A 25083-nucleotide genomic window follows, 5' to 3' on the forward strand; every position below is an offset into this window, starting at 1 on the left:
ATTTTGCCACGAGTGAAAACAACGATACTTTTTGCGCAATTTCGAGCGCAATGTGACTCCTCAAAACACAAAGTGATTCCACAATCCCTAGGGAGTTTTCTTGACACACGAGAACATTTCGATGGCACTATCTCTAACAAATCTGACACTTTGTACGGAATTCTCCACACCGTTGTAAGAACTGACCCGCTGGCCTTTCACGCTCCAAAACTAACAAATTCCCTCTCTTGAGGCCTGAGAGTACTACTTAGGTGAAAAAATAATTGATTTCAGTCAAAACAAAAAATGGCGCTTGAAAGGGTTATTAACCCTTTCGACACCGTTCATGATTTTGATTCAAAACAAATAATTTTTGGCCAAAATAGCATACATAATCCTAGGCGCACAAGTACAAAGCAGTCATGGCTGCACCTGCAATGTCGACGATGCCATGGCACTCGACGTCAGTGAAGTCCTCGGCCTGCTGCCGCACACCATCGGGCGGGAAAAGTTCAGGTGGCTCCAGGTCCAGGCCCAGCACGGCCTCGTAGTTATTGTCGTCCAGCAGGCTTTCCGAGAGGGACGGAGACGAGTCCAGGTACTCGGGCGAGGAGGAGCCACCGCCACCAGCAGCCCTGCTGCCGGCACCGCTGCAGCTGCGGCCATTGGCCGTGGTCGCTGACCGCGTCGACGTCGTGTCTCTCAGGTCGAGGTGCACGGAGATGTTCCGGTTGGGCTCTGCGGCTGCAATGTGTTCAGTGAAAAAAAAAACTGCAGCCTATAACAAGAGGGTGTGCCTTTGAACATGTCAGAACATCACAAAGATGTGGGAAGAGGACACACACACATCATCATCATCAGCCCAACTACGCCCACTGCAGGGCAAAGGCCTCTCCCATGTCTATCCAATTAACCCTGTCCTTTGCTAGTTGCCGCCACTGTATCCCCGCAAACTTCTTAATCTCATCCGCCCACCTAACTTTCTGCCGCCCCCTGCTACGCTTGCCTTCTCTTGGAATCCACTCCGTTACCCTTAAGGACCAGCGGTTATCTTGCCTTCGCATTACATGCCCTGCCCAAGCCCACTTCTTCCTCTTGATTTCAACTAGGATGTCATTAACCCGTGTTTGTTCCCTCACCCACTCCGCCCGCTTCCGATCTCTTAACGTTACACCTGTAATTTTTCTTTCCATAGCTCGCTGCGTTGTCCTCAACTTAAGTTGAACCCTCCTTGTTAGCCTCCATGTTTCTGCCCCATAGGTGAGTACTGGTAAGATACAACTGTTGTATACTAATAAAATACTAATAAACTAATACTAATAATAAATAAAGTAAATAATACTAATACTAATAAAATAGTTGTCGTCCGCTCCGACAGGCGGCACAAGGTGTCCGCGGATGACCACATTACATACCTCACTGCTGCGAACAGAGCCCTGGATACAACCGAACTCATCGAAGCAGAGAGAGAGTCGTGCTAAAGAAGCAGTCACAGTGTGTAGTTGTAATGTGTAGTCAAAGTGCGTAGTCAAATAAAGCACTAGTACAGCACAAACAGTCTAGCAGTCAATGCCAAGCACTGCACCTGGAAAGGCTTTTGCCTTGCAGCACTTTAGAGAGCCAAGCACTTTAGAGAGCCAAAGTGCCCCCTGAATTTTTGTTGAGTATGCATCAGCGAGCCCTGCTACAGGTATTGGGATGAAGAGGTTGCAATGCCTGTACACACCCTAAAAGGCTACTTAAATTCCTTCACATATTACAAGAGATGAAAAATTCTCACTGGCCAGCCTGCTCACTGAACCAGCCCACCACATTCACTGGTTAAGGGTGATGTGTTACTGGCTACAGCAAACCATGCCAAACAATGGAAAAGAATGCCATCAAGAGAAGAAGACTGCCTCTTTCATCTCAAAGGTAGCAGCAGCCAATGGAAGGCAATGCATAGAGAGGAGACACGACACCCATTCTGCAATCATCAACAGTGTCACTTCCAGAAAGGCCGAATTTTTTTTTCTTTTACACCATCTACGGCTACAATTCCAAAAAATTTCATCATCTCATCACTCCATTGAACTCACAGCCATCTTCAACTATGTTTTTTTTCCCTCGTTCTAATCACTGCAAAGGATAACAAATTATTTTTGCGATCAACATCAATCATTTCTTAGCACACACACCAAGATTTCTACAAGTTTGCTTACGGAGAGGCAGCAGTTTAAAAGCCTCAATGACGGGAAATACGCCATCATCATCATCAATGTAACCATGTCCCCACCGCAGGAAAAGGCCTCTCCCATATCCCTCCAATTAATCCTGTCCTGTTTCCGCTGAGACCGCTTCATCCTCACAAAATTCCCGCCTAACAGAAATGCAGCAACATATGATAGCTGTGCAGCATGTATATATGGCAATACCTGGCTATGAGTGCATTAAGCAAAAAGTGATGTCACCCTTACCCAAAGACGGTTAACAACAAATTCATTTTGAGAGGCACGCTGCAACCCAACCGACTCCTCACACGCAGCTGATCAATGGTGGCAGGAACAACAGGGGCAGGCTTACCTTTAATGGGCAGGTTTCCATGGGAACCTGGAAGAAAATGACAGACCAGTTCAAGGACATATTAAAAAATAAGGCTCAGCAGCGAACCCTAAGACAACAAAATAACACAGGAAAAGGGCAGAAATTAAGCTGACGTGAGTAGTTGGGCTAGTTGGTATACATGTTCATGGTTAACAAGCCCAAAAAGACAATGACGAAGAAGAAACCGACAACACAACACAGTGCTTGTGTTCCCCTTTCTTTGTTGGGATCTCCTCGATCTCGTTAACCATCACCATCATCAGCCTGACTACGCCCACCGCAGAGCAAAGGCCTCCCCCAATTAACCCTGTCCTTCTTTGCCAGTTGCGGCCACTGTATCCCCACAAGCTCCTTAATCTCATCCGCCCACCTAACTTTTTGCCGCCCCCTGCTACGCTTGCCTTCTCTCGGAATCCCCTCTGTTACCCTTAAGGACCAGCGGTTATCCTGCCTTCGCATTACATGCCCTGCCCAAGCCCATTTCTTCCTCTTGATTTCAACTAGGATGTCATTAACGCGCGTTTGTTCTCTCACCCACTCCGCCCGCTTCTGATCTCTTAACCAGTATGCCTTATCTCATTTGGACTCCCACGTAGTGTAGAAGTAGCAACATGAGTAGCAATGACTGCTATGCACGTTTTTGTGTGTGTTCGCTTTTTTTTCTTCTCTGAAATGGTGTTCAGGAGATTAAACATAAATCATCACATAGAGTCTGCCCACACATGTTAAATAATTTGCAATTGAATTTGCTCTCCAATTGTTTCGATTTCGGTACCAGCGGCTGAACAGTGGTAATGCGAGGCATGCAAAAACAGCAATATTTTATTTAGCCTCTTCTCTGGAATGGTGCTCAGGAGATTAAACATAAATCGTCACATAGAGTCTGCCCACACATGTTAAATAATTTGCAATTGAATTTGCTCCAATTGTTTCGATTTCGGTACCAGCGGCTGAACAGTGGTAATGCGAGGCATGCAAAAAACAGCGATATTTTAGCCACTTCTACATTCTGTGTCATTGCAGCCTTTGAGGCCGGCTGGCATATGTTGCCGTGAATTAAAACTGAGCAGCACGAATTGTATCACTTTGACGTCATAGCCACTGTTAGGCTATTAAAACCGAAACAATATTAGAGAAAAATTTGCTCAGTTATCTACCGCGTGTTAGTGAATTGCACATGGTGATCCATGCACGCTAACGTGTTATGCAGAATTGCAAAGAACAAAACATGCAACCAAGAGTGCCCATGCTCCCTTCATTTGGGTTAGCAAAAGCAATCGTTTGATGTGTTGCACAATTGTAATCTTTTTCGAGTTGCAAGGGTGGTGGCTTTTAAAGGAGAACTTCGATATGACACATGTACAGCTCGAATCCATGATGCCCACGTGCAGAATCACATTGCGCTTCATCAAAAGGGATGTGTTCAGCACGCATTTTTGTAATTAATGCATGCAGCATGTGAAGACATTCAAATGATGCCCAACACGCTTTTCTTTTATACACGACTATGCAGCACTGTCTGAATAAGGAGACCACATTGTGTCTGTGCGTGTCATCGTAAGTGGAAGTCCAGAGCAAATCAGCGAAGCTGTATACACTACTCCTTTCGTATTTGTTTAATTTACGAATACTTCTCACAAAATTCGAGTTAGCAGACAAATTCTTACCCGAGTTTCTCATTAAAAAAAAAAAGAAAAACAGCAATTCACATGAGTACATACAAGGAGAAAAATAAGGGCTAGTTTTTTCCTCAAAAGACTTGGAGCACCAACTAGCCCAGCTTTCTGCGCTGACTCATCAATGACTCACATCTGCCATGTGTTTCATGAAAGACTAAATAATTCTCAAAAAAAGGTTTTTTCAGGCAAAAATATGGCTCTTTTACATAGTATTACCAGTGTTGGCGGACACCTGAAAACCGGTGAACCGTTTTAAGTAGTCATCATCATCATCCAGCCTGCCTATGCCCACTGCAGGGCAAAGGCCTCTCCCATGTCTCTCCCATTAACCCTGTCCTTCGCAAGTTGCGGCCACTGTATCCCCGCAAACTTCTTAATCTCATCCGCCCACCTAACTTTCTGCCGCCCCCTGCTACACCTGCCTTCTCTTGGAATCCACTCCGTTGCCCTTGAGGACCAGCGGTTATCTTGCCTTCGCATCACATGCCCTGGCCAAGCCCACTTCTTCCTCTTGATTTCGACAAGGATGTCATTAAGCCGCGTTTGTTCCCTCACCCACTCCGTCTTCTTCTGATCTCTTAACGTTACACCTATCATTTTTCTTTCCACAACTCGATGCATTGTCCTTAACTTAAGCTGAACCCTCTTTGTTAGCCTCCATATTTCTGCCCCATAGGTGAGTACCAGTAAGATACACCTGTTGTATACTTTTCTCTTGAGGGATATTGGTAAACTGCCGTTCATGATTTAAGCTGGCAAGTAGCTGGTAAGCTGGTAAGTAGTAAGCTGGTTAATTAATTTTTAATAGTTAACTATTTAACTATTATAGTTAGGCACCTAGTTGCAATTAGCGCAGTGGTTGTGTCCCTCAGAGGGCGGTTGTTGTGTCCACCGAGATGCGAGACAATTACTGCACCTTTCCTTTCCTCAAAACAAATTTTCAATTAGACCCTCTCCACACGACCGATCTTCTCGCCTGCGCAGGTGACGGCACAGCTGCGTACGAGTGGAAATAAGCCAGAGGATATCGTCAGTCGGTCAGCTTATCTGCAGGGTGGCTGACAGCCTGACGTCTGGCCTTTCGCTGCGGCATTTTACGCAGAAAGCTGTTACTTGGTAGGTCTCCTGCTACAGTGTGGCTTTGGACAGTCCGCACCACACATGACGTGTACCTAGCCATGAAAGAAAAACGCGCCGGCCACGTATCGAACCCGGAATCTTCTGATTCGCAGTCAGATGCGTTATCTGTTACGTCACGCACACGGAACTTTTACATGAAGAACTCTCACTGGTACATGTCCCAATGCAGCGAGGAAACTCGGAGACAGAAGTACCACCTGTCCGCTCTGGTGATGCTTCATACTTGATTCAAACCACAGTTGGAAAAATTCAAATATTTAATTTTTTTTAGGAAACAAAAGGCACAGCGAATGAAGAAATAGATAAAGAGGTCCTGTAGTGGAAAGAGTGGAAGTCCTCACTTTGATCGAGGCAATGAGGAGTACACCTATACACGTCTTCACCGGGGTTACACATAGGGGTGTGCGAATACTGAAATTTTCGAATACGAATCTAATACAAATATGAAAGAAAATGCCTTTGAATACTGAATTGAATATATGTTCACTATGACAAATTTTTAAAAATAAATAAGCGAATGTTGTTGCCCTTATTATTTTCAGAATAATGCATGACCTTTTGCAACCAAAGTAAACAAAACTGCACTGACCATGCAAAAAGAAGAAAACATCACATGCACAGAAATGTATACTGCAAATTCGGATACAACTTAGGTCTGCAGTGAAGCTCCGCCCACATTCACGACCGCCGCACAGATTTCCTCCACGACAAAGAAGTAGTGCGTTGTTACAACTTTTCTTGTTACCTAAACTAAACACTGATCACAAGAAAAAAAATTCCAAGTCATATAACTTTGATACCTGGCTTGTTTAATATAGGTACACATTAAAAAGTGGATTTCGTTTACTGTTTCGATTGGCTAGCGGAGTAATACGGTACGCCGCGAACCGTGGCCCAGTGTTAGCAACTGCTGTTTCTTTTTAAGTTGTATCCTACTAGATAACAGAATGCAATCTAGAATTTCAATGGAGGTGAAATTCTAGAGGCCCACGTACTGTGCGATGTCAGTGCACTTTAAGGAACCCCAGGTGGTGGAAATTTCCGGAGCCCTCCACTACGGCGTACATCGAAGTCCGAGCCGCTTTGGAACGTTACACCCCTATAAACTACAAACAGTGTATCAAAAGATGTATCAAAGACCTCATTCACCCTCCCCTAAAAAAAAATGCCGAAAGGCGGTGAAGGCATGGTGAGAAATTGCCAGCGACGCGACAGTCGGCGTCCGAAAGCGGCGTTCGGACGGCTCAGAAACCGAAACCCAGAAACCGAAACCCAGAAACCGAAACCCAGAAAACGAAACTCAGAAACCGAAACTCAGAAACCGAAACCCAGAAACCGAAACCCAGAAACCGAAACTCAGAAACCGAAACCCAGAAACCGAAACTCAGAAACCGAAACTCAGAAACCGAAACTATAAACGCTACAGGCTATCTTTCGGTATAACGACAGGGGTCTGCCTATCGTCGCCACGCCTTCTGCTAAGCGCATGTCAGAGGTGAACTGACTACAATACGCCACTCAATAGGCGGGATTTTTACGCGATCGCCTGCCCTTCCGGCGCCTCCCTGACTGAGCCCACATTCGGGAGCCCCATGCGAACTCCCGCAAGTGGGCTTTCCTGCATATCACAGCTGACCAAGAAGAGATGGCGGAGCTTACGCTAGAAGAGTTGCGAAGGCACCAGTACAAGTGACATGGGTGATACGTGACACATTGTATCTATACAGACCAAACAAAAATTTCAGCAGAGGGTGGGGTATAAACAGGATGATGATGATGATGATGACGCGTGGGAATGCGAAAGTGTGTTATAGACGCGGGACGTACACGTTTGGTTGCAGTTCGAGAACTCACTTTATTTCAAGCGATCAGTCCATTTTTTTTTTCATTTTTCGACATATGACAACACCCACACACGCGTGCACGTAGGGCATCACCCGGAACGCTGTACGACCAACGATTGCATCACAATTTTGATACTCGCCTAGGAAGGCGTACACTCGAGGGTGCATATGTCGTCGGTTCGAAACCCTATTGGAGGCTAAAGCCTCCAACTTGTCTAGCACATGAAACCAAACCAAGCTGTCTTACAGTGGGTGCCGTACACCGTGAAGGAAAGAATTATGGTTTAGGTTTATTGGGAGTTTAACGTCCCAAAGCGACTCAGGCTATGAGGGACGCCGTAGTGGAGGGCTCCGGAAATTTCGACCACCTGGAGTTCTTTAACGTGCACTGACATCGCACAGTACACGGGCCTCTATAGAATTTCGCCTCCATCGAAATTCGACCGCCGTGGCCGCGTCTTTCGGGTAGCGCCATAACCGGTGAGCCACCGCGGCGGCGGGAAAGAATTATGACGGGAGTGTCCCTTTCACTCCCTCCACAATTCTTTGGAGAGAGTGAAGCTGGGAGGGAGCTGAGCGAGTTGGCGAGAAGCAGGAGGCTTTGCTTCCGCGGTGACGCGCCTCTTCGAGGCCACCGCACTTTCTTGCGTGTACAGTACGGTCCACTGTTAAAGGGAACATGCGATCGCGTGCCCTCCGCGCTTCACGAAGCCCTGCCGCCTAGATGCGGCGAGAAAAGGCGACATCAGGCGCATGCGCGGAATGACCAGCCGTCATGCTTACTGCGCATGCGTCTTGTGCCGACAATTCCCGCAAGTTCTCGGCGGGAGCGCTCCGTGACGCGCGGAGGCCCACGCGATCGCATGTTCCCTTTAACAGTGGACCGGACTGTACGTGGGACGGGTTCGGTTTGGTTTGGTTTATGGGGTTTAACGTCCCAAAGCGACTAAGGCTATGAGAGACGCCGTAGTGGAGGGCTCCGGAAATTTCGACCACCTGGGGTTCTTTAACGTGCACTGACATCGCACAGTACACGGGCCTCTAGAATTTCTCCTCCAAAGAAATTCTAGCCGCCGCGGCCGGGATCGAACCCGCGTCTTTTGGGTCAGCAGCCGAGCACCATAACCGCTGAGCCACCGCGGCGGCATGGGACGGGTTCACTTTGTAAACAGGGGCGCTCGAAACCTCCGAGACTTCTGTATTAAACCGATTGAACAGCGCTGACAGACCGGACGGAAGAGAAGAACACAGATGGCTGTGTCTGCGTTCTTCTCTTCCGTCCTGTCTGCTGTCATGAATGGGATTAAGACGCAGATTCCATCGACCGGAATGACCACGGTGGCGGCAACAGCAGCGGCAATTTCTACAGGTGATTTGACCCCACTATGACCCCACCAAAAAAAAAAAAAAAAAGGATGACTGGATCGGAAGTGGCCTGTAGAGTTCTTCCCACGCTCGGCTCGGTGCGAACGACCTTCCCTTTGGTTCCCCGCAAGAAGCGACCGACGATGCCCTTATAAAAACGGTCTATATACAGTCTGTAGACTTCTTATTGACTCTATTGACTTCCTATAGATATTTCTTTTTGTCTATTAATAATCTATTAATAATCTATAGACTGTCTATAGACAAAAGTCTACTAAAAGTAAAACGGCGAGTTGAGAGAGTTGGTACATCTTGAGGAAAACAGCGCAGGAACAGGGACAAGAGAAAAGAAGACGACGGGACAGGCGCTGACTAGCAACTGAAGGTTTAATATAATAATAATAATAATAATAATAATAATAATAATAATAATAATAATAATAACTTGTTTATTTCCATCAATGATGGGGGAGACTGCGGATAAAAGCCGCTTGACAACAAGCGACTTGACTGAAGCCCGCAGCCTCCCTACAATGCAGGCAGCGATAGAACAACAAAAAAAAAAAAACTCACAGAAAGCACAACATTCAAAATTAATGCACGCACACTTGATAGTCACAAGAGGTAAACATAACAAAAGGCAAGATAACACTTTTAGTTGTTATTGTAAGCAAGGATTGTTAATGAAATGTTTGCGTAGGGTTCGTACAGAAATCGCATGCAAATTTATATCTGATTTAATTTGTGGAATGAATTTAAATGTATTGGCAGTGTGTATGACACCTTTTGCCTAGAATAATTTGTCCGCGCAGTGACCGTGCACCTTCCACGCTTCTCTGTAACGGGTGGTGTAGGAATTCCAGAAGAGGGCAAATACGGGCTGGTTGGTGTAGGAATGTGTGTTTTTATCGAGATCTGCTAATTTATGAAAAAACTTGAGATTTTCTTTCACCTCCCGTTTAAACACCAGGCTTAACTTATAGTTATAAATATTAAACGCGCGTATTATGTTAGCTTTCGAAAATAGCCCTGAAGTATGGGAATTATACGGTATATTAAAAAGTGTTCGAACAATTTTTGTTTTTGCAGTATATGTATTCTTTTAAGATTTGTACGTGTCGTACAAATCTTAAAATCGTACATACCAATACACAATAATACAAAGAAGAAAAAATAGAGCATTGAAGCTTTATATTGAAAGGTAATATAGCTCTGTGTCGCACGACCAACAACACGAGATACCACCAACACGAGATAGCTTCCCTGAAATAGATTCAATGTGCGCATCCCAAAATTGCACGGAACACAAAAGATATACTCTCCCAACAACCAGGAGCACGCATGATCTACGCCAAAAACACTGATAAGATGTCACAATCAGTCATGATGTTGAAGAAACGATATCTCACAGTCATGAACGAGGACGGGTGGGGTGGTTAGGCATGTGTAGCGGTTTTTCTGAATATGAAATGCTTCGCTGATTTCCCTATAGTTAATCTATCTTTGTTATTGTGCAAGACATTTGTGTCGTTAAAAAGCGGAATACATTGTTGGGCAGCAGGCGCGGAGGTGTTACTACCACATTCTTTGTAGTGCAAGGCTAGGTTCGAGGAAGGGGCCCCTTTCAAAGAGGTGTTGTGTTCACGCAGGCGGGAATTCAGACATCTTCCCGTCTGGCCAATATAGTTCTTGCCGCACGTGAAGGGAACCCTGTACACCACACCCTAGGCACCCTCGTCTTCTTTTCTCTTGTCCCTGTTCCTGCGCTGTTTTCCTCAAGATCTACTAAAAGTGTATGGCCATAAATCTATAGATCGTCTATAGACTGTCTATGCCATTTGTATTGCCTACAGACTGTTCTCTAGGATTTGTCCACAGACAGTCTATAGACAGCGTAAAACTTTTTTTGTAAGGGTGGACACACGACGGGAGAAGAAAGGAACGGTGTCTTCCAGTAATTGACCGTGTAAGCCCTCCCGACCGGAGAGAGCCCGCCGAGGTTGTGACCACAGCGCCGCACGTGTGTTTGGATGGACACGTGCAGCTTGGGGCGAAGTGGCAGCGGACCTCCGAATCCTCCTCGCCCATTCCCACGGTGCCTCCGTGCGATATCCGATCTGTGCCTCGTTTTGAACTGGCCACCGCCTTGTGAAGGGTCGCAGCAGGAGAACGAACGCTCTGGGCCGTGGTGACAAGGCTCACCCAGTCGCTCGACGCTATGAACTTTTAATTCTTGACTGTCTGCTCTTACTTGTACATCATGTAAATAGTCTGTATAAAGTTTTTCCTTGTTTTCCTCTTAACCACGTCTGCGGCTCCCTAGTCCCCTCTCCGGCCAGCCCACGCTGCTCCGATCCCAACACTGCTAGCGCTGTTCAATCGGTTTCCATCAACGTGCACCAACCAGCCCAAGTCCTCTTCGTGAACACTGTACTAAAGTACATAGCTGATGGCGGTGGAGAAAGCGCCAAACGAACCTTGAATGGAAACGCGACGGCATTACAAGTATGGGCCGCTTACGCAACACGATAACACGCACACGACGTACTGCGAAGCAGGCCAAACGCACATTAATTGAAGACGTATCGGCACGTACGCGGGTAGGCGCCGGAAGGACAGGGGTGCCCAACACTGGTCTTTCGTGTCCGCCCTGACAAAAAAAGTTTTACAGTCTATAAAGTGTCTATAGAATTCTGTCTATAAAATCTATAGAGTGTCTGTAGACAAATCCTAGAGAACAGTCTATAGGCAATACAAATGCCATAGACAGTATACACACAATCCATAGAATTATGGCCATGCACTTTTTGTAGAGTTTTGTTTATAGGCGGTCTATAGACTATGAACAGACGAAAAACAGTATCTACAGGAAGTGAATACAGTCAATAAGAAGTCTATAGACCATTTTTATAAGGGCGTGGCGCATTCGCGCAGTTCTGTGGCGAATTAACTCGAGCATAAGCTTCACGGCTGCCTCTGACCGGTGGAGTGAGACTCGACTTTCACAGCTAGCTGCGTCCGGAGGAGTGGTCGCGACGGAAGCAGCGCCCACACAGTCCCTCACGAAAACACGGGTGCAAGGATACACGCTAATACACCCTTCCCTCACCCCTTCGTGCATCGGCTCAAAAATCGCAGCGTGCAGCTATTGCAGTGCTCGGAACTCACCTGACGCGGCTTCCTGGAAGGGCATCCTGTGCTTCTCGAAACGGAAAACGAGCGCTATAATCGGCGCCGAGTATACGCTGAGTGATAGGCACCGGCAGCAGACTCGGCCGTTGTGACTAACGCCTTATCTCGGCAGCACTGGCCCCGATAAGGCGCCCCACTCCGCCCTCTATACACGGAGAGTCGCGCGTGGGGAAAACGCACACGTGTGTTGACGCAGAGAGCTTCTCTGAAGCCCACAGCTGCTCGTCCTCAACAGCAGACGACCGGACTGGGAGAGCACAACAAAACTGGTGTTTGGGCTAGATGGAGCATAGCTTATTTTTAAATGAATTTAAGCGCACAAGAACACGCACACAGGAGGAGGAAACACACAGGACAGGCGCTATCCTGTGTGGCTGAAGGAGATAAAGGTGCTTGGCAGAGGCGGTGATAGGTCGGCACGTGAACTATTAGAAGCCTTTCACATCAGGAAGAGGGGGCACGACTGTGTGAGTGACATGTCTGTTAATCTTTTGCAGGCAGAGTACAAGTACCTTGAGCGCGCATTGTGAACTGACGATGTGTTTCTTTACTGCGCATGTCTCCATTTGTGTTGTATATATTTTTGCTCTCTTGCCTGCGAATAAACCAGGTGGAGTTAGCGCCTGTCCTGTGTGTTTCCTCTTCTTGTGTGCGTGTTCTGGTGCGCTTAAATTCATTTAAAAATAAGGGACTGGAAGAGCACAACAAAAGCTTCGAGACCAAATAATCCAAGGAGCTCCCAAGGGATGAAAACCTCCTTCCGAGTGCCATCAATGGGTCGCTGCTACTCGACAAGGGATTATAATGGATTCTCGAAACCCCTCCAGGCGGCAGCGTGCGACACCACGCAGCTGTACGCAAAGTGGCGGTTCTCCTCCGCACGCCGAAAGCAGCCCCATCGTCCGCGCAATTGAAAATTGGTTTTTACCCTTCGTGCACCCTTCAATCACGCTGTGTGCGTAGGGAGTGAAAGAAGAACTAGAGAAGAGTCCGGATAAATTTGAGATCAGACCGGATTAGACATGCCCCCGCGCGCATCTCTTTCTTTCCGCGCGCCATCAGTCAATGGAATAAGCTGCCTCATAGTATTGTTGAATGCCAGTCCTAGGCAAAGTTCCGAGCACTGTTGTCGGAACTGTGATGTACACGCATATGTTCACCTGCTGTTTTCCTCTTCCTCTCCTTTCCCGATCAATTGACTGACGTGAATGCTCTGTTGACGCTCTTTTTCTCTTCCAATCTGTCATGGAATGCTCATATAGATAACGTGACTATGAAGGCTAATCGAATGTTAAATTTCCTCAAACGAAACTTTAATCAGGCACCAACAAAGCTAAACGAAACATTATTTATGACAAATGTGCGTCCTATTCTTGAGTACGCTTCCCGTACTTGGGATCCGTCAACCCAGTGTAACATCGCAAAACTTGAACGCGTACAGGCACGTGCTGCTCGCTTTGTATCAGGTAGTTACGATTTTTCAAAAAGATCTTGCGATATTTCCAAAAACCTAGGGTGGCCGCTGCTAGCAACGAGAAGAAAATACCTGCGCTTGTCGCTATTTTATAATATCCTTAACTCTAGAACAGGCATCGATAAAGATAAATATCTAAAAAAAGCAGCTTATGTATCTGCACGAACGGACCATTCCCGAAAAGTGCGTGAATATGCTTGTCGAATAAACTTATTTAAGAACAGCTTCTTCCCTAAAACAGTACATGAGCGGAATGGTTTGCCTGCCGAAATTGTTTCCGGGACCCCTTCGTCTTTTATCCAGGATCTCAAAAATATTCTTTTTTTAATGGGTTTTAGCATTTCTTTTAACTTCTCATACCTGTGTTTCCATTACCACAATACAGTGTGATTAAGGGATGCAAATAGTGATGTTTCATGCTTTTCAATTTGCTGCTGAATTATATCATCTGTGCACTTATATTGTTTTTTTTTCTTTTCCCCCTACACTAATGCCCGCAAGGGCGCTGTAGGTATGTAAATAAATAAATAAATTTGCCGTCTATTCCTTCCTATCGTGTACAAAAAGTTGGCACATGCCGTACGATTGATTGTGTATTTATTTATTTATGTATGTACTCCCCCCTGCAATTATGCATTCATGGCGCTGCAGAAATGTAAATAAATAAATAAATAAATCTTTTCCGACACAAGCCAGGAGGCGCGGACTTCGCAGAGCAGAGGTGGAACGCCACGCGGAGTTTGGTCCCCGGGCTCACGATCCGTCGTGTGCTCAAAGCGTATTCACACCTGGCTCGCCCACGGAGAAAAGCCGAGTCTGATGGTTCACTAGGCTTGCACACGGACTTTCGCCATATTGCATTCACCCCAATCGCGGCCGAGCACCAACCGCCTGACGGAGTGGAGGCAGGACGGCACGTGACGCCTGCTGGTCTCCAGTGGCCTGCGGTCCGTCGTGTGAATCCACCTCAAACGATGATGGGTGGGGCCAGGCGGGTGCACTGCATATGCGCAGCCGCCGACCGGTAAACCGGTATACGTCTCAAGCTCTGGTTTGGTTTATTGGTTTATTGCGGTCTAACGTCCCAAAAGCAACTTAGGCTATGAGGGACGCCCTAGTGAAGGGCTCCGGAAACGTCTCAAGCTCTCCGCTATGCTGAAAGTCTCTGCTGTCTCAAAGAACGTGCGCCGAGTTCGGCAGTGGGCGCACAACGCGCAGGGAGGCGCGAGTAGGAGGAACACTTTATGCCCGGGCCTATCGAATGGGACAAGCATGCGTTCGGGGGAGGTGCAGACACCTGCTTCGCGCTGGACAGTGACGTCACGAGGAGGACCCGTCGCACCTTGGTTGGGAAGGGCGTCTGCGGGCCTGTCAGTGCAGACCGACTCGCAGTCCGGCATGAGGATCCCGTGAGGACCAAGGGTTTTTGGCGTAGGCTCATGCCCTTAGAGATCATATACAGCCTGCAGCGATGCCACCGCGTGCATGGAGCGAAGAGATGCGACCTCCGGGAGATCACCGTGGCCGCAGAGAGTAGGCGCCTTCAGCATACCGACCGTTACCGGAGTGCGGGGAGCCCGTGCGCTGTCAGTGCGCATGCGCAGATCACACTGTGGGCGCCAGGTGCCCGGCAGCTGCGCGTACTCTGCAGCCGCATCGGGACCAATCAGCGCGCGCCCACTGGCGGTGGGCGGGCTCCCGGTGCTCCGGCAACGGGTGCGGTATGCTAAAGGTGTCTGAATGACCCGAGCTCGACGCCGCTCCGAGAGAGTGCATGTGTCGGGTACGAGGGGAGAACGCGATAAAAGGGTGTTAACACAGAGCGGAACTTGGCGAGTCGGTAAAACAGTTCCTTTTCTCCAGCTGACCACCAATGGGGCGAACGAAAAAGCTTAAGATTAAGTGGACAGCGCAAGGTGGTACGGAAGGGAGAATGATGTATTGGGAGGCTATCAAGGAAGGAAATCTTCATCAATGAGGAGATTCACTTGATAACATTCCAAAACATTGCCGCACTTGTGGTACGAACGATAAGATCAAAAGTAAACCGCTCTTCGACAAAACAACAATCCTGTTCAGGCACGAACATCAACTCATGAGTGAGCTCACTGAAAGCCTTTCACATGCGTATGAGTGGAGATAAATACGTCAGTCAGACTTCCGTCCGCTTCTCTGATAAGTAGTTCCGGTTTTTGGCCAACTCATTGTTAAGGTATTGGAGTTGTCAGAAAAAAACCTTGTCAGCAAAAATTATGAAAAACCTTGTCACCTACACATGCCATTCACTTTTTAGATTTTATTAGTTTTCTTTGTTATAGATGTATTTTATCGTTCTTATGGCTCTTTACACTGTTGTGACCGTACTTCGGACCACGTGGGCCCGATCAAGCAGCTACCGTGAACAATCAACAAGGCCGACAACCTGGCGACGACCATGGGAAGTGGGATGCTTGGAATGCCCCTCCGAGCCTCAGCGGATTAGTGTAGCAGGAATGTCGAGGGCCATTGTCAGCAGTAAACCCAGCGAAATTCCTTGAGCGGAGGTGACCACTACAGCGGCGAAGGCCGGGGACGCACCGGAGGTATTGTCCGAGCGACCACAGCGGAGATGACCACTATAGCGGCGAAAGCCGGGGACGCGCCGGAGGTATTGTCCGAGCGACCACAGAGGAGGCGACGTGCCGGCGCCGGTCACGCTGGCGGATAATTGAAGAATTATGTGGCCCCGACTCGCGTTCTGGGCAATCGGCGGGGAAGCAAGTTCATTCACCTGCTGGAAGACTTCGGGAGATTCCTTTTCCGCAGGGCGGGATGAGTCGGCATCTCCCCCTCTCATCGACCCAGCTGCGAGAGAGTGGAAAAGCTCGCACCTGCCCAGCCGTGGGTGGTAACAAGAACGTCCCCTTCGGTCCATCCGATTGGACAGTGCTCGTCGACCATTATTCCCCAGCCAGGGATCTGGGGAAACCGAACGATATTTAACTCGGCCGTGAGTGTGGCCGAGAGAAGCCTGCTAGCTCCAGTCGACTACGGTTGACGAAGACGTTCCCATTCCACTGAGAGCCATTCTCAGTCCCGCTCTTGTAAATAATGTAATTAATCATGTAACCATGTAAATACAGTTTTTTCCTTCACTTCCCCTACTCCCCGTCTCCGGCCCACGTTTCCTTCCTCCTTCGGCAATGAGGCGGTGATCCTGGATCCGATGCCTGGTGGGACACGCTACGAGCCCGGCAAAACATATCAACACCATGTGTAATTATTCGATACGCAGTCAACCACTGTGCCTTGTTCACCTTTTCCACCTCTTTTGAGATTTCATCATGTTTTATCCTTACCACCCTCTTACGCTCTTTATCGCTTTTACGACCATTTTCACCTTATGAGTCGACTGATTCCAATTACATCTGCCACTTCCTTCCTATATATATTGGGAACGTTTCGCGCAATAAAGTTGAGCTGCAAGTCAGCGCTCGTGTTGTACGTTTCTTTCCGTCGTCCTTGTCTGGTCTGCGCTGTTTCAGAATTATTCACTCGGGTATACAGAGGGTGACACGTGACGTTCTTGATGATAGATTGCTCTGGTCTTGTTTTTGTTTTTCTTATTTATATGTGCATGTTTTTGGAATAAAACTTAGTCCTCGTGTTTCTGCGCAATTTTTTCAGTATGGATTCCAAGGGAAAGGAAGCGCATCAGGGGGCGGCGGAAAGTTAGATTGGCAGATGAGATAAAGAAGTTGTTTGGTTTGTGGGGTTTAACGTCCCAGAGCGACTCAGGCTTCGAGGGACGCCGTGGTGAAGGGCTCCGGAAATCTCGACAACCTGAGGATCTTTAACGTGCACTGACATCGCACAGCACACGGGCCTCGATAATTCCGCCTCCATTGAAATTCGACTGCAGTGTCCGGGATCCAACCCAGGTCTTTCGGGTCAGCAGCCGAGCACCATAATCACTGAGCCACCGCGGCGGCGAGATAAAGAAGTTTGCAGGGATAGGCACACAACATTAAATGGAGGCATATGGGAGAGAACTCTGTCCTGCAGTGGACGCAAATAGGCGAAATATTGAAAATTGGCTTTTGATAAAAGGAAATGACGCAGTAACTGTCTCTCATATCTCGGCGGACATCCGAACCGCGCTGCAAGTGATAAAGGAAGGAGTGAAGGAAGAAAGAGGTGCCGTAGTGAAGGGCCCCGGAAATTTCGACCACCTGGGGATCTTTAGCGTGCACTGACATCGCACAGCACACGGGCGCCTTTTGCGTTTCGCCTCTATCGAAACGCGGCCGCCGCGGTCGGGTTCGAACCCGGGTACTCCGGCTCCTGAGTACTCAGCCAGAGTTTCCGGGATACTGAGACGGAGTACGCGGGTTCGAACCCGACCGCGACGGCCGCGTTTCGATAGAGGCGAAACGCAAAAGGCGCCCGTGTGCTGTGCGATGTTAATGCACGTCAAAGATCCCCGGTTATCTTGTTATCTTCTTGTCCTTGTCTTTTTGTGCGCAGTACCCCCCTTGTATTCACCAAAGATCCCCGGGTGGTCGAAATTATACCGGAGACCTCCACTACGGCACCTGTTCCTTTCTTCTTTCACTCCGCCCGCCGCGGTGGCTCAGTGGTTACGGCGCTCGGCTGCTGACCCGAAAAACGCAGGTTCGACCCCGGCCGCGGCGGCCGAATTTCGATGGAGGCGGAATTGTATAGGCCCGTGCGCTGTGCGAAGTCAGTGCACAGTAAAGAATCCCAGGTGGTCGAAATTTCCGGAGCCCTTCACTACGGCATCGCACATAGCCTGAGTTGCTTTGGGAAGAAGTTTGCCGGAATGCGGTGGCCGCAACTGGCAAAGGAGGACAGGGTTAATTGGGGAGAGACATGGGAGAGTCCTTTGCGTTGCAGTGGGCGTAGTCAGGCTGACGATGACGTCGTTAACCTTTACCATTTAAGTAGTGCATATTTAATAAGAGGCAGCTATAATTACTAATCCGCGACTCACGTTTCCGCACAAATTGTTTTCAAACACTCACCGAGCATGTATTTCTAAGGATTCTCTTTCGTTACTCCGCACGAACGAACAGCAGCTATACTGTAGAGCCACTTTAGAAAGAGCAGCAGTCGATGCCTAACGCTTCGACAACAGTTTTAAATGTCTAGTATTACAACATTTTGGGCGAGTTGGTTACCTACATTCATTATTGCAGCGCAAAAACGGCACAGAACAAGAAGGGGACACAACAGCGCTGTCTGTCAACTAAGTTTTATTCGAGACCAGTAGGGCTTTTATACCACCTGGTGATCAGAACAGGAAAAAAAACATACAAGAATAGCTGTAGGGTACAGTAACGGCGGTTATCCGGCACGTGTCAGATTTCACAATTTAGATACTTCATCTCTTTCTGGGACAATGCCACTGATGGTGCGCTTATGCACTCGTCCTGCAGTCTTATAATCATAGCAGCTTCTATTATTTCTCTTGTTAATGTGTCTCGGTGTTTCCCTATGACACTGCATTGCCTGTACATCAGTTTACATTTACCGTCGCTGTCATCTTCTGCGCTGCAGTCCCTGCAATGTTTGGCTACGTGGCCTGAGGTAGCCACACGTGCTAAATTGTCACTGTGCTCTTTTAGCCTTTTGTTGAGACAGCGGCCAGTCTGCCCGATGTATTTTTTCCCACAGGACATGGGCAGGTGGTATAAAAACCCTGCTGGTCTCGAATAAAACTTAGTTGACAGTCAGCGCTGTTGTGTCCCCTTCTTGTTCTGTGCCGTCTTTGCGCTGTAATAATGAATTAAATGTCTAGCACGCACACTTTAAACACGAAAGGAGGAAAAGCCGGCCTCTAGCCCACTCGATCCTTTCACAGGGTGCAGGTGTTCTGCTCAAGGCCTGGGGTAGATTTGCAGCATTAAAAATACGGAACACTAACGACTGGCAACGGAGACAAATTCCGACTTGAAAACGAGGCAAGCTCTATAGCAGCACGATTTTAACCCAGGTTGCAACCTCCTGTATTAGCTGACCTCGAGGCTTCCGGTGCTGCGCTTGAAATCCGCCGACTGCTATAACTGCAACGAGTTACTACGCTTTACAGTCTCTTATAAAAATTCAGGGGCACTTTGACTGTCTAAAGTGCGTAGAGGCGAAAGCATTTTCCGCACCACTTTGACTGCTTCTGTGGCACTGGTGGCGTCACATGTAATTGAGTACTAATTACTAAGTGATGACAAATCAGTAATCAATGGTCAATTACTGATTAATGCCTGAATACTAATTAAATGCTAATTAATGGCGCTTAAGCTTCGCCTTTAGGAGTGGAACGCGACAGCGTGTTGTAGCGCTGCCAGGGAGTCCACGGAACGCCATCGCCCATTCAGCTGTATGCCTTGCCATTTGAACGCAACGCTTTTTGAGCAAAGGAAATGGCGCAGTAATTCTCTGTCATCTCGGTGGACACCTGAACCGCACCGTAGAGGAAGGGAGGAAGTGGGAGTGAAAGAAGAAAGACAAAGATGCCCCCCCCCCCCCCCCCACGTAATGAATAAAATGAAAATTGGATTTGAGGAAAGGAAATTACGCAGTAACTGTCTCACATATCTCGGTGGACACCCGTCAAAATGCAGGGGGGGGGGGGGGGGGATGCACTTTTTTGACCTAAACAGCGGTCACTGATGTGTGGTTAAGATGTTAAGCTTCGCCTCTAAGAGTGGAACGCGACAGCGTCTTGCAACGCTCCCAGGAAGTCCATAGAACGCCATCGCCCATTCGGTTCTACGCCTCGCTCGTCGGTAAATTGGTTTTTGAGTAAAGGAAATGTATCTGTCTCTCATATCTCGGTGGACACCTAAACCTCGCCGGAAGGGACGGGAGGAGGATGGCAGTTAGCGAAGACACCGTATTCACTAGACGCGCCTTTGTTCATTCCAAACCATCGAGCTGGCATGGCGGGCGCGTCAAGTCGCTATTTAAGCACTGATAATGAGGATGGGGCACCTTTTGATCTCATAATGCTCTTGGGCCTCCACTGTATAAGGCGCTCCAGAATGGCAGGCTACCATTGTGACAAAGACGCACGACCGGCCCGAATTTATTTTCGGGAAAGCATGGACTGGTTTCTTGCAATCCAAAAAGCAGCTGCGGAGCCTCCCGAGTGGCTCTCCAGACTAGAGCCGTTGTGTATGTTGCGGGAATTTTAAGCTGACGAAGCCAGTCTCGTGCTGGCTGACCACAACAGTGTCGTATGTATATAGCGTTATGTGTATTTTTGTTGTGCAATGTCATGAGCCGAAGCCAGGCAATAAAAAAAAATCTCTGCCTCTCCCGTAAACGAGAGTAGAGCAAGCATGAAATGTTTACGGGCCTAATGTCATCTCGGTGGACACCCGAACCGCACCGTACAGGAAGAGAGGAACGCCACCACCCGTTCAGCGCGATGCCTTGTCATTTGAACGCAAGGTTTTTTGAGGAAAGGAAATGGCGCAGTAATTCTCTGCCACCTCGGTGGACACCCGAACCGCACCGTAAAGGAAGGGAGGAACGCCACCACCCGTTCGGCGCGATGCCTTGCCCTTTGAATGCAGCGCTTCTCCCCCGGATCACGTATAACAACGAAGTGTAACGTGGCATTTATGTGCTTTTTGCACGCCTTATTAGAAATCGGAAATTATAATTCCGTGCATTATCAAACCCACAGCTCCACTGATATCTTGATAAACATTGAGAAGGCACTGGCAGCAGTTATTTTTTGTCTCGTTTGGAGACCAACCGGCGCTTGCATGCCGGTCGCGTAGGAGGGCTTAGAGAGTCTCGTTAAATCTCGTTAAGTCTCGTACGGTGCCCGGATGTTCTCGTTTCAGAGCCCGGATGAGTGGATTTCAGTGCCCGGATGAGTGGATTTCAGTGCCCGGATGTTGGCTCTCGGTCTCGGCGTGACGTCACCACACTGCCGACAACGGGAGCTAAAAGCATTTCATGCTTTAAAAAAAAGAGCTGGCATGGCGGAGTGGATAGCATGCTCGTCTCGCACTCCGAAGACCGGGGTTCGATTCCCGAGCTCGACCAATTTCCTACTCGGTTTTATTTATTTATATGGCCTGACTAGAAAAGTTAATTAGGCAAACGCGTTAATTAAGCAATTAACTAAGCTCAGTACCACTTACTTAAAGCATCACTATATGATCCCTTCAATTGGTTACTAGCCAAAGTACAATTGGCCCCGTTTGAAATTGGCGCACTGTGACGTCACGACCGTTACGACCAACTGAAAAGCGTGACATTTCTGTCGACAACTGCTGCTTACAACGATGAGACATTAAAGGCTTTCGCCTTAAAAATGCTCTATTGACAGTCTGTACAGTTTTATTGACTCTGCTGCCTTCCTATAGATATTTTTGTCTATGCATAGTCTATGACCTGCCTACAGACGAAATTCTTGTAAAAGTGTATGGCCATCAATCTATAGGCTGTCTACACGATTTGTATTGCCTATAGGCTATTCTCTAGGATTTGTCTATAGACAGTCTACAGACTTCATAGACAGAAGTCTATAGACAGTCTGTCTAAAGTAATTTTTGTAAGGGGTGCGAACGTGCCTCTATTGCCGAAAAATGTAAGCACTCCCAAGAAGTACTTCCGTACATTTAGTGATCGAAATCCACTCCGGAACTTGGGAGACACACCTTGCCCCTAAAAGGGACTGCGCTAAAGGACAGATGACCCCTTTTTCACTCCCACATAGGCGTATTCGTGTTTGCAGTGCGTGAAACCCACTGCCCTATATTTACAACAGCCAAACATAAAAAAAAAGTTGAATTTCCTGAAGAAGTTAGCGCTAAAAACGGACAAGGGACAGAAAGAAAGGACATTCACGAGCCATTCAGAAAATGCATCCCCAACAAGCCTGTGAGCTTGCTCTCCTAAAAAAATGTTGAGCCAGTCCTGTCCACTTCTTCGTTTGTCCCTGTCTTTTCGCGCTGCATTCTTTAACCATGACCACTGACCAACAATACCAAACAGCCACTTTAGTAAAGAAAGCAATCCGCACATGTTTTCGGAGCGCTGATTAGTACTCAGCTGGTGACGAGTTAGTAAGATCCATAAAAATGTCAGAACGGAAACCGTTCGTGGCTTTTTTTACTAGACTTTGATTTTCGATGTGCGCGCATCCGCAAAGATTCTTCCAGGCTCGCTGGCGCCGCGTGATTACGCAACGCATTGGCTCAGCGAAAGCCCTTATAAAAATTGTCTATAGACAGTCTACAGACTTCTTATTGACTATTGACTTCCTACAGATATTGCTTTTTGTCTATTCATATTCTATAGACCGTCCATAGACAAAAGTCTGCTAAAAGTGTATGGTCATAATTCTATAGATTGTCTATAGACTGTCTGTGGTATTTGTATTGCCTATAGACGTTTGTCTATAGACAGTTTATAGACTTTATAGACAGAAGTCTATAGATACTGTATAGACTGTCTAAAACATTTTTTTCTAAGGGAGTTGCGGGCCAGCACGGCCGCAGTGGGGAATGTTCAGCCGATCGAGTCGGCCGATACTTCCTGTGAAGTCAACGGCGTGCACCTGACGCGCAGCACAGGCCGCGTGCGTTCCGAGCGCGACAGCAGCTTCCCCGCACAGCGCGGCGGGGTTCCACTCACCGAGCGACGTCTGCACCAGCTCGGTGTCGTCGAACTCCAGGGCCGGCTCGAAGTCGCAGTCGTGGTTGTCCGGCATGCTGTCGCTGTTGGTCGAGTCCCCTGCACCAGACACACACACACACGACGGAGCGTGAGACGCAGACGACGCAGGTGTAACCGCGAAGCAGCGGCTCAGGACACGATACGACCGCCGGAAGTGGCGCAGTATAAGCGGCCATCGTGAGTCACTCGGGGCAGCGCTGACTTACCGGAGCGGCTTATCTTTCGAAGCGCCGGTAACCCGATCACAACAGCGATGACGGCACGCGGTGAGCTAAGAGCGCGCTAACTTTCCACCGACCACGCGTCGCGCCTCCGCGGTCACTCGACCCGCCGGTGCACATGGGAACCGAAGCCCCCGCATCGCAACACTACTCGGGTGAGGTTTCGCCAGCAGTGGCTGCGACACAGCGCGTCCGCAATAGCACAGCGGAGGATCGAGTATCGGTGGGCGCCCGCACTGCAAGCTGACCGAGAAACGGTGCATCCACACGCGCCGAGGTGAGCAACCTGGGCGGCCAGCTGGCGAGCAGCTGCTGCGGTCGCGGGACTGTAGCAAAAAACGGCGCCCATTTCCAGCCGGCAAAGCCACGGGATTGGAAAACATGTATATTTCGTCCTTTAAAGCAGGTTGCAGGAGAGACGTACTATAGACGGATACAAATTAAGTCTGCAGTGAAGCTCCACCCACATTCAGCCTCCGCGCACAGAATTCCTCCACGACAGAAAAGTAGTCCGCTGCTTAAGGGAAACTGCATAGGTTTTAGAAATCAACCAGCTCAAGAGGGTCGAATGTGTGAAACTTGCAGGTAAAGCATGCAAAGTCCTTTTGGGGTAGCACTTGAAATAGTGAAGTAATCTCCGATTATAATCCGGATGCTATTCAAGCTTCTCCGCTGCGCACACCGCCAAGTGAGAGGGGGGGGGGGGGGGGGGGCATGATGACGTCATCGAAGGTATCGGTACATATTCAACGCACGAACGCCTGCTTTGAAGGTAAAAACCAACGCCACCGAAGGCAAACCTTGCCGAGAGTTGTTTGGCAGCGTCCAACGGGTCAGCTGGGCATAGTATGGCTGACGACAGTGGTAATTTGAAATCATGCCTTCCGTGACGTCACAATAAATTTCCCTGCACTCCTCCGTTGCATAAAGGAGAAGAGCAAAATTCAATCGTCGACTACGCCACTATTTTAAACGCTAGTGCAAAAAGACTTGGCATGCTTTCTACAGCCTATATAGATTTGAATTCTTGAATATCGCGAAACTCTCAAGAAAGTGCTGCAGTTGCCCTTTAAGGATTCCCTTTAAGGAGTAAACAAGGACTGCAGTCCCTGATTACTCCTCCGGTGCACATATCGTCCCGCAGAGGTCATCACCTAAAGGTGCACATTCCACAGTGCAGGACTGTCCAATGCCTTAATTCCTGCGTCCCCAGAACAGCCTCGGACTGGAATCACCTGCCCTCCACCGTCGTCGTCATCAAGGATTCTCAGAAATTCAAGGATACTGTTAATGCTTATGAATCGTAACTGTTTATTTGTTTGTTTCCTTGTATTTCTTATTTTTATTTTTTTCCCTACTCCTCTGTGCAATGCCTGACCGGCCTTGAGAGTAATAAAATGAAATGAAATGAAAAACGCTTCTTGTTAGGTAAAGAATAAGCTTATCGCAAGAAAAAAATGTTGAGCTCTAGAATTTTCATACACGGATTGTTTGATATAGTGGAACATTAAAAAGCTGACTTCGTTTACTGTTCCGATTGGCCAGCGGAGTACAATACAGGACGCCGCGGACCCCGGTCCAGTGTTAGCTACTGCTGTTTTTTTTTTTTTTTTAAGTTGTACCCTACTAAAGACGGCGGCGACCTGATTGGCCAAAACACTGGCCGACGCATCCTCCTCAGCGAGGGCAACGCCACAGAGAAGGGGAAACACTGACTGGACTACTCCATCCAAATGTTGTTCTCAGGAGAAATGGACTGTTGGAGTTTTCGTGGCTATAAGCTGGTGTTTGGCCGGTGGCAAAAGACGCATTCAAAGCCAGTAAAGTTGCAGTGGCGAACGCAACTTTTTTCTTTTCTCCGCCACTCGAATTAAGCTCGTGATTCCCCTCACTATCCTCTTCCTTTCCCT

General features: G+C 48.1%; 1 protein-coding gene across 2 annotated transcripts in view; it reads right to left on the minus strand.

The window, feature by feature from the left end:
* Positions 1 to 25083, minus strand: part of LOC149326761 (rho GTPase-activating protein 1-like) — a 121597-nt gene that overhangs the window by 39353 nt on the left and 57161 nt on the right. Inside the window, exons 2-4 of one of the 2 annotated variants that reach the window (XM_089562444.1) lie at positions 22911 to 23009; positions 2542 to 2568; positions 412 to 723 (exon numbers count right to left, since the gene is read on the minus strand). In XM_089562444.1, the coding sequence (XP_089418570.1) occupies positions 412 to 723; positions 2542 to 2568; positions 22911 to 23009 (438 nt within the window). Of the gene's footprint in view, positions 1 to 411; positions 724 to 2541; positions 2569 to 11758; positions 11952 to 22910; positions 23010 to 25083 lie in introns of those variants that run through there. The other variant, XM_089562445.1, reaches the window with a different exon arrangement.

The sequence above is a fragment of the Amblyomma mixtum genome, chromosome 10 (assembly GCF_055824585.1).
Source record: "Amblyomma mixtum isolate Tamu chromosome 10, ASM5582458v1, whole genome shotgun sequence".
NCBI classification, from domain to species: Eukaryota; Metazoa; Arthropoda; class Arachnida; order Ixodida; family Ixodidae; genus Amblyomma; species Amblyomma mixtum.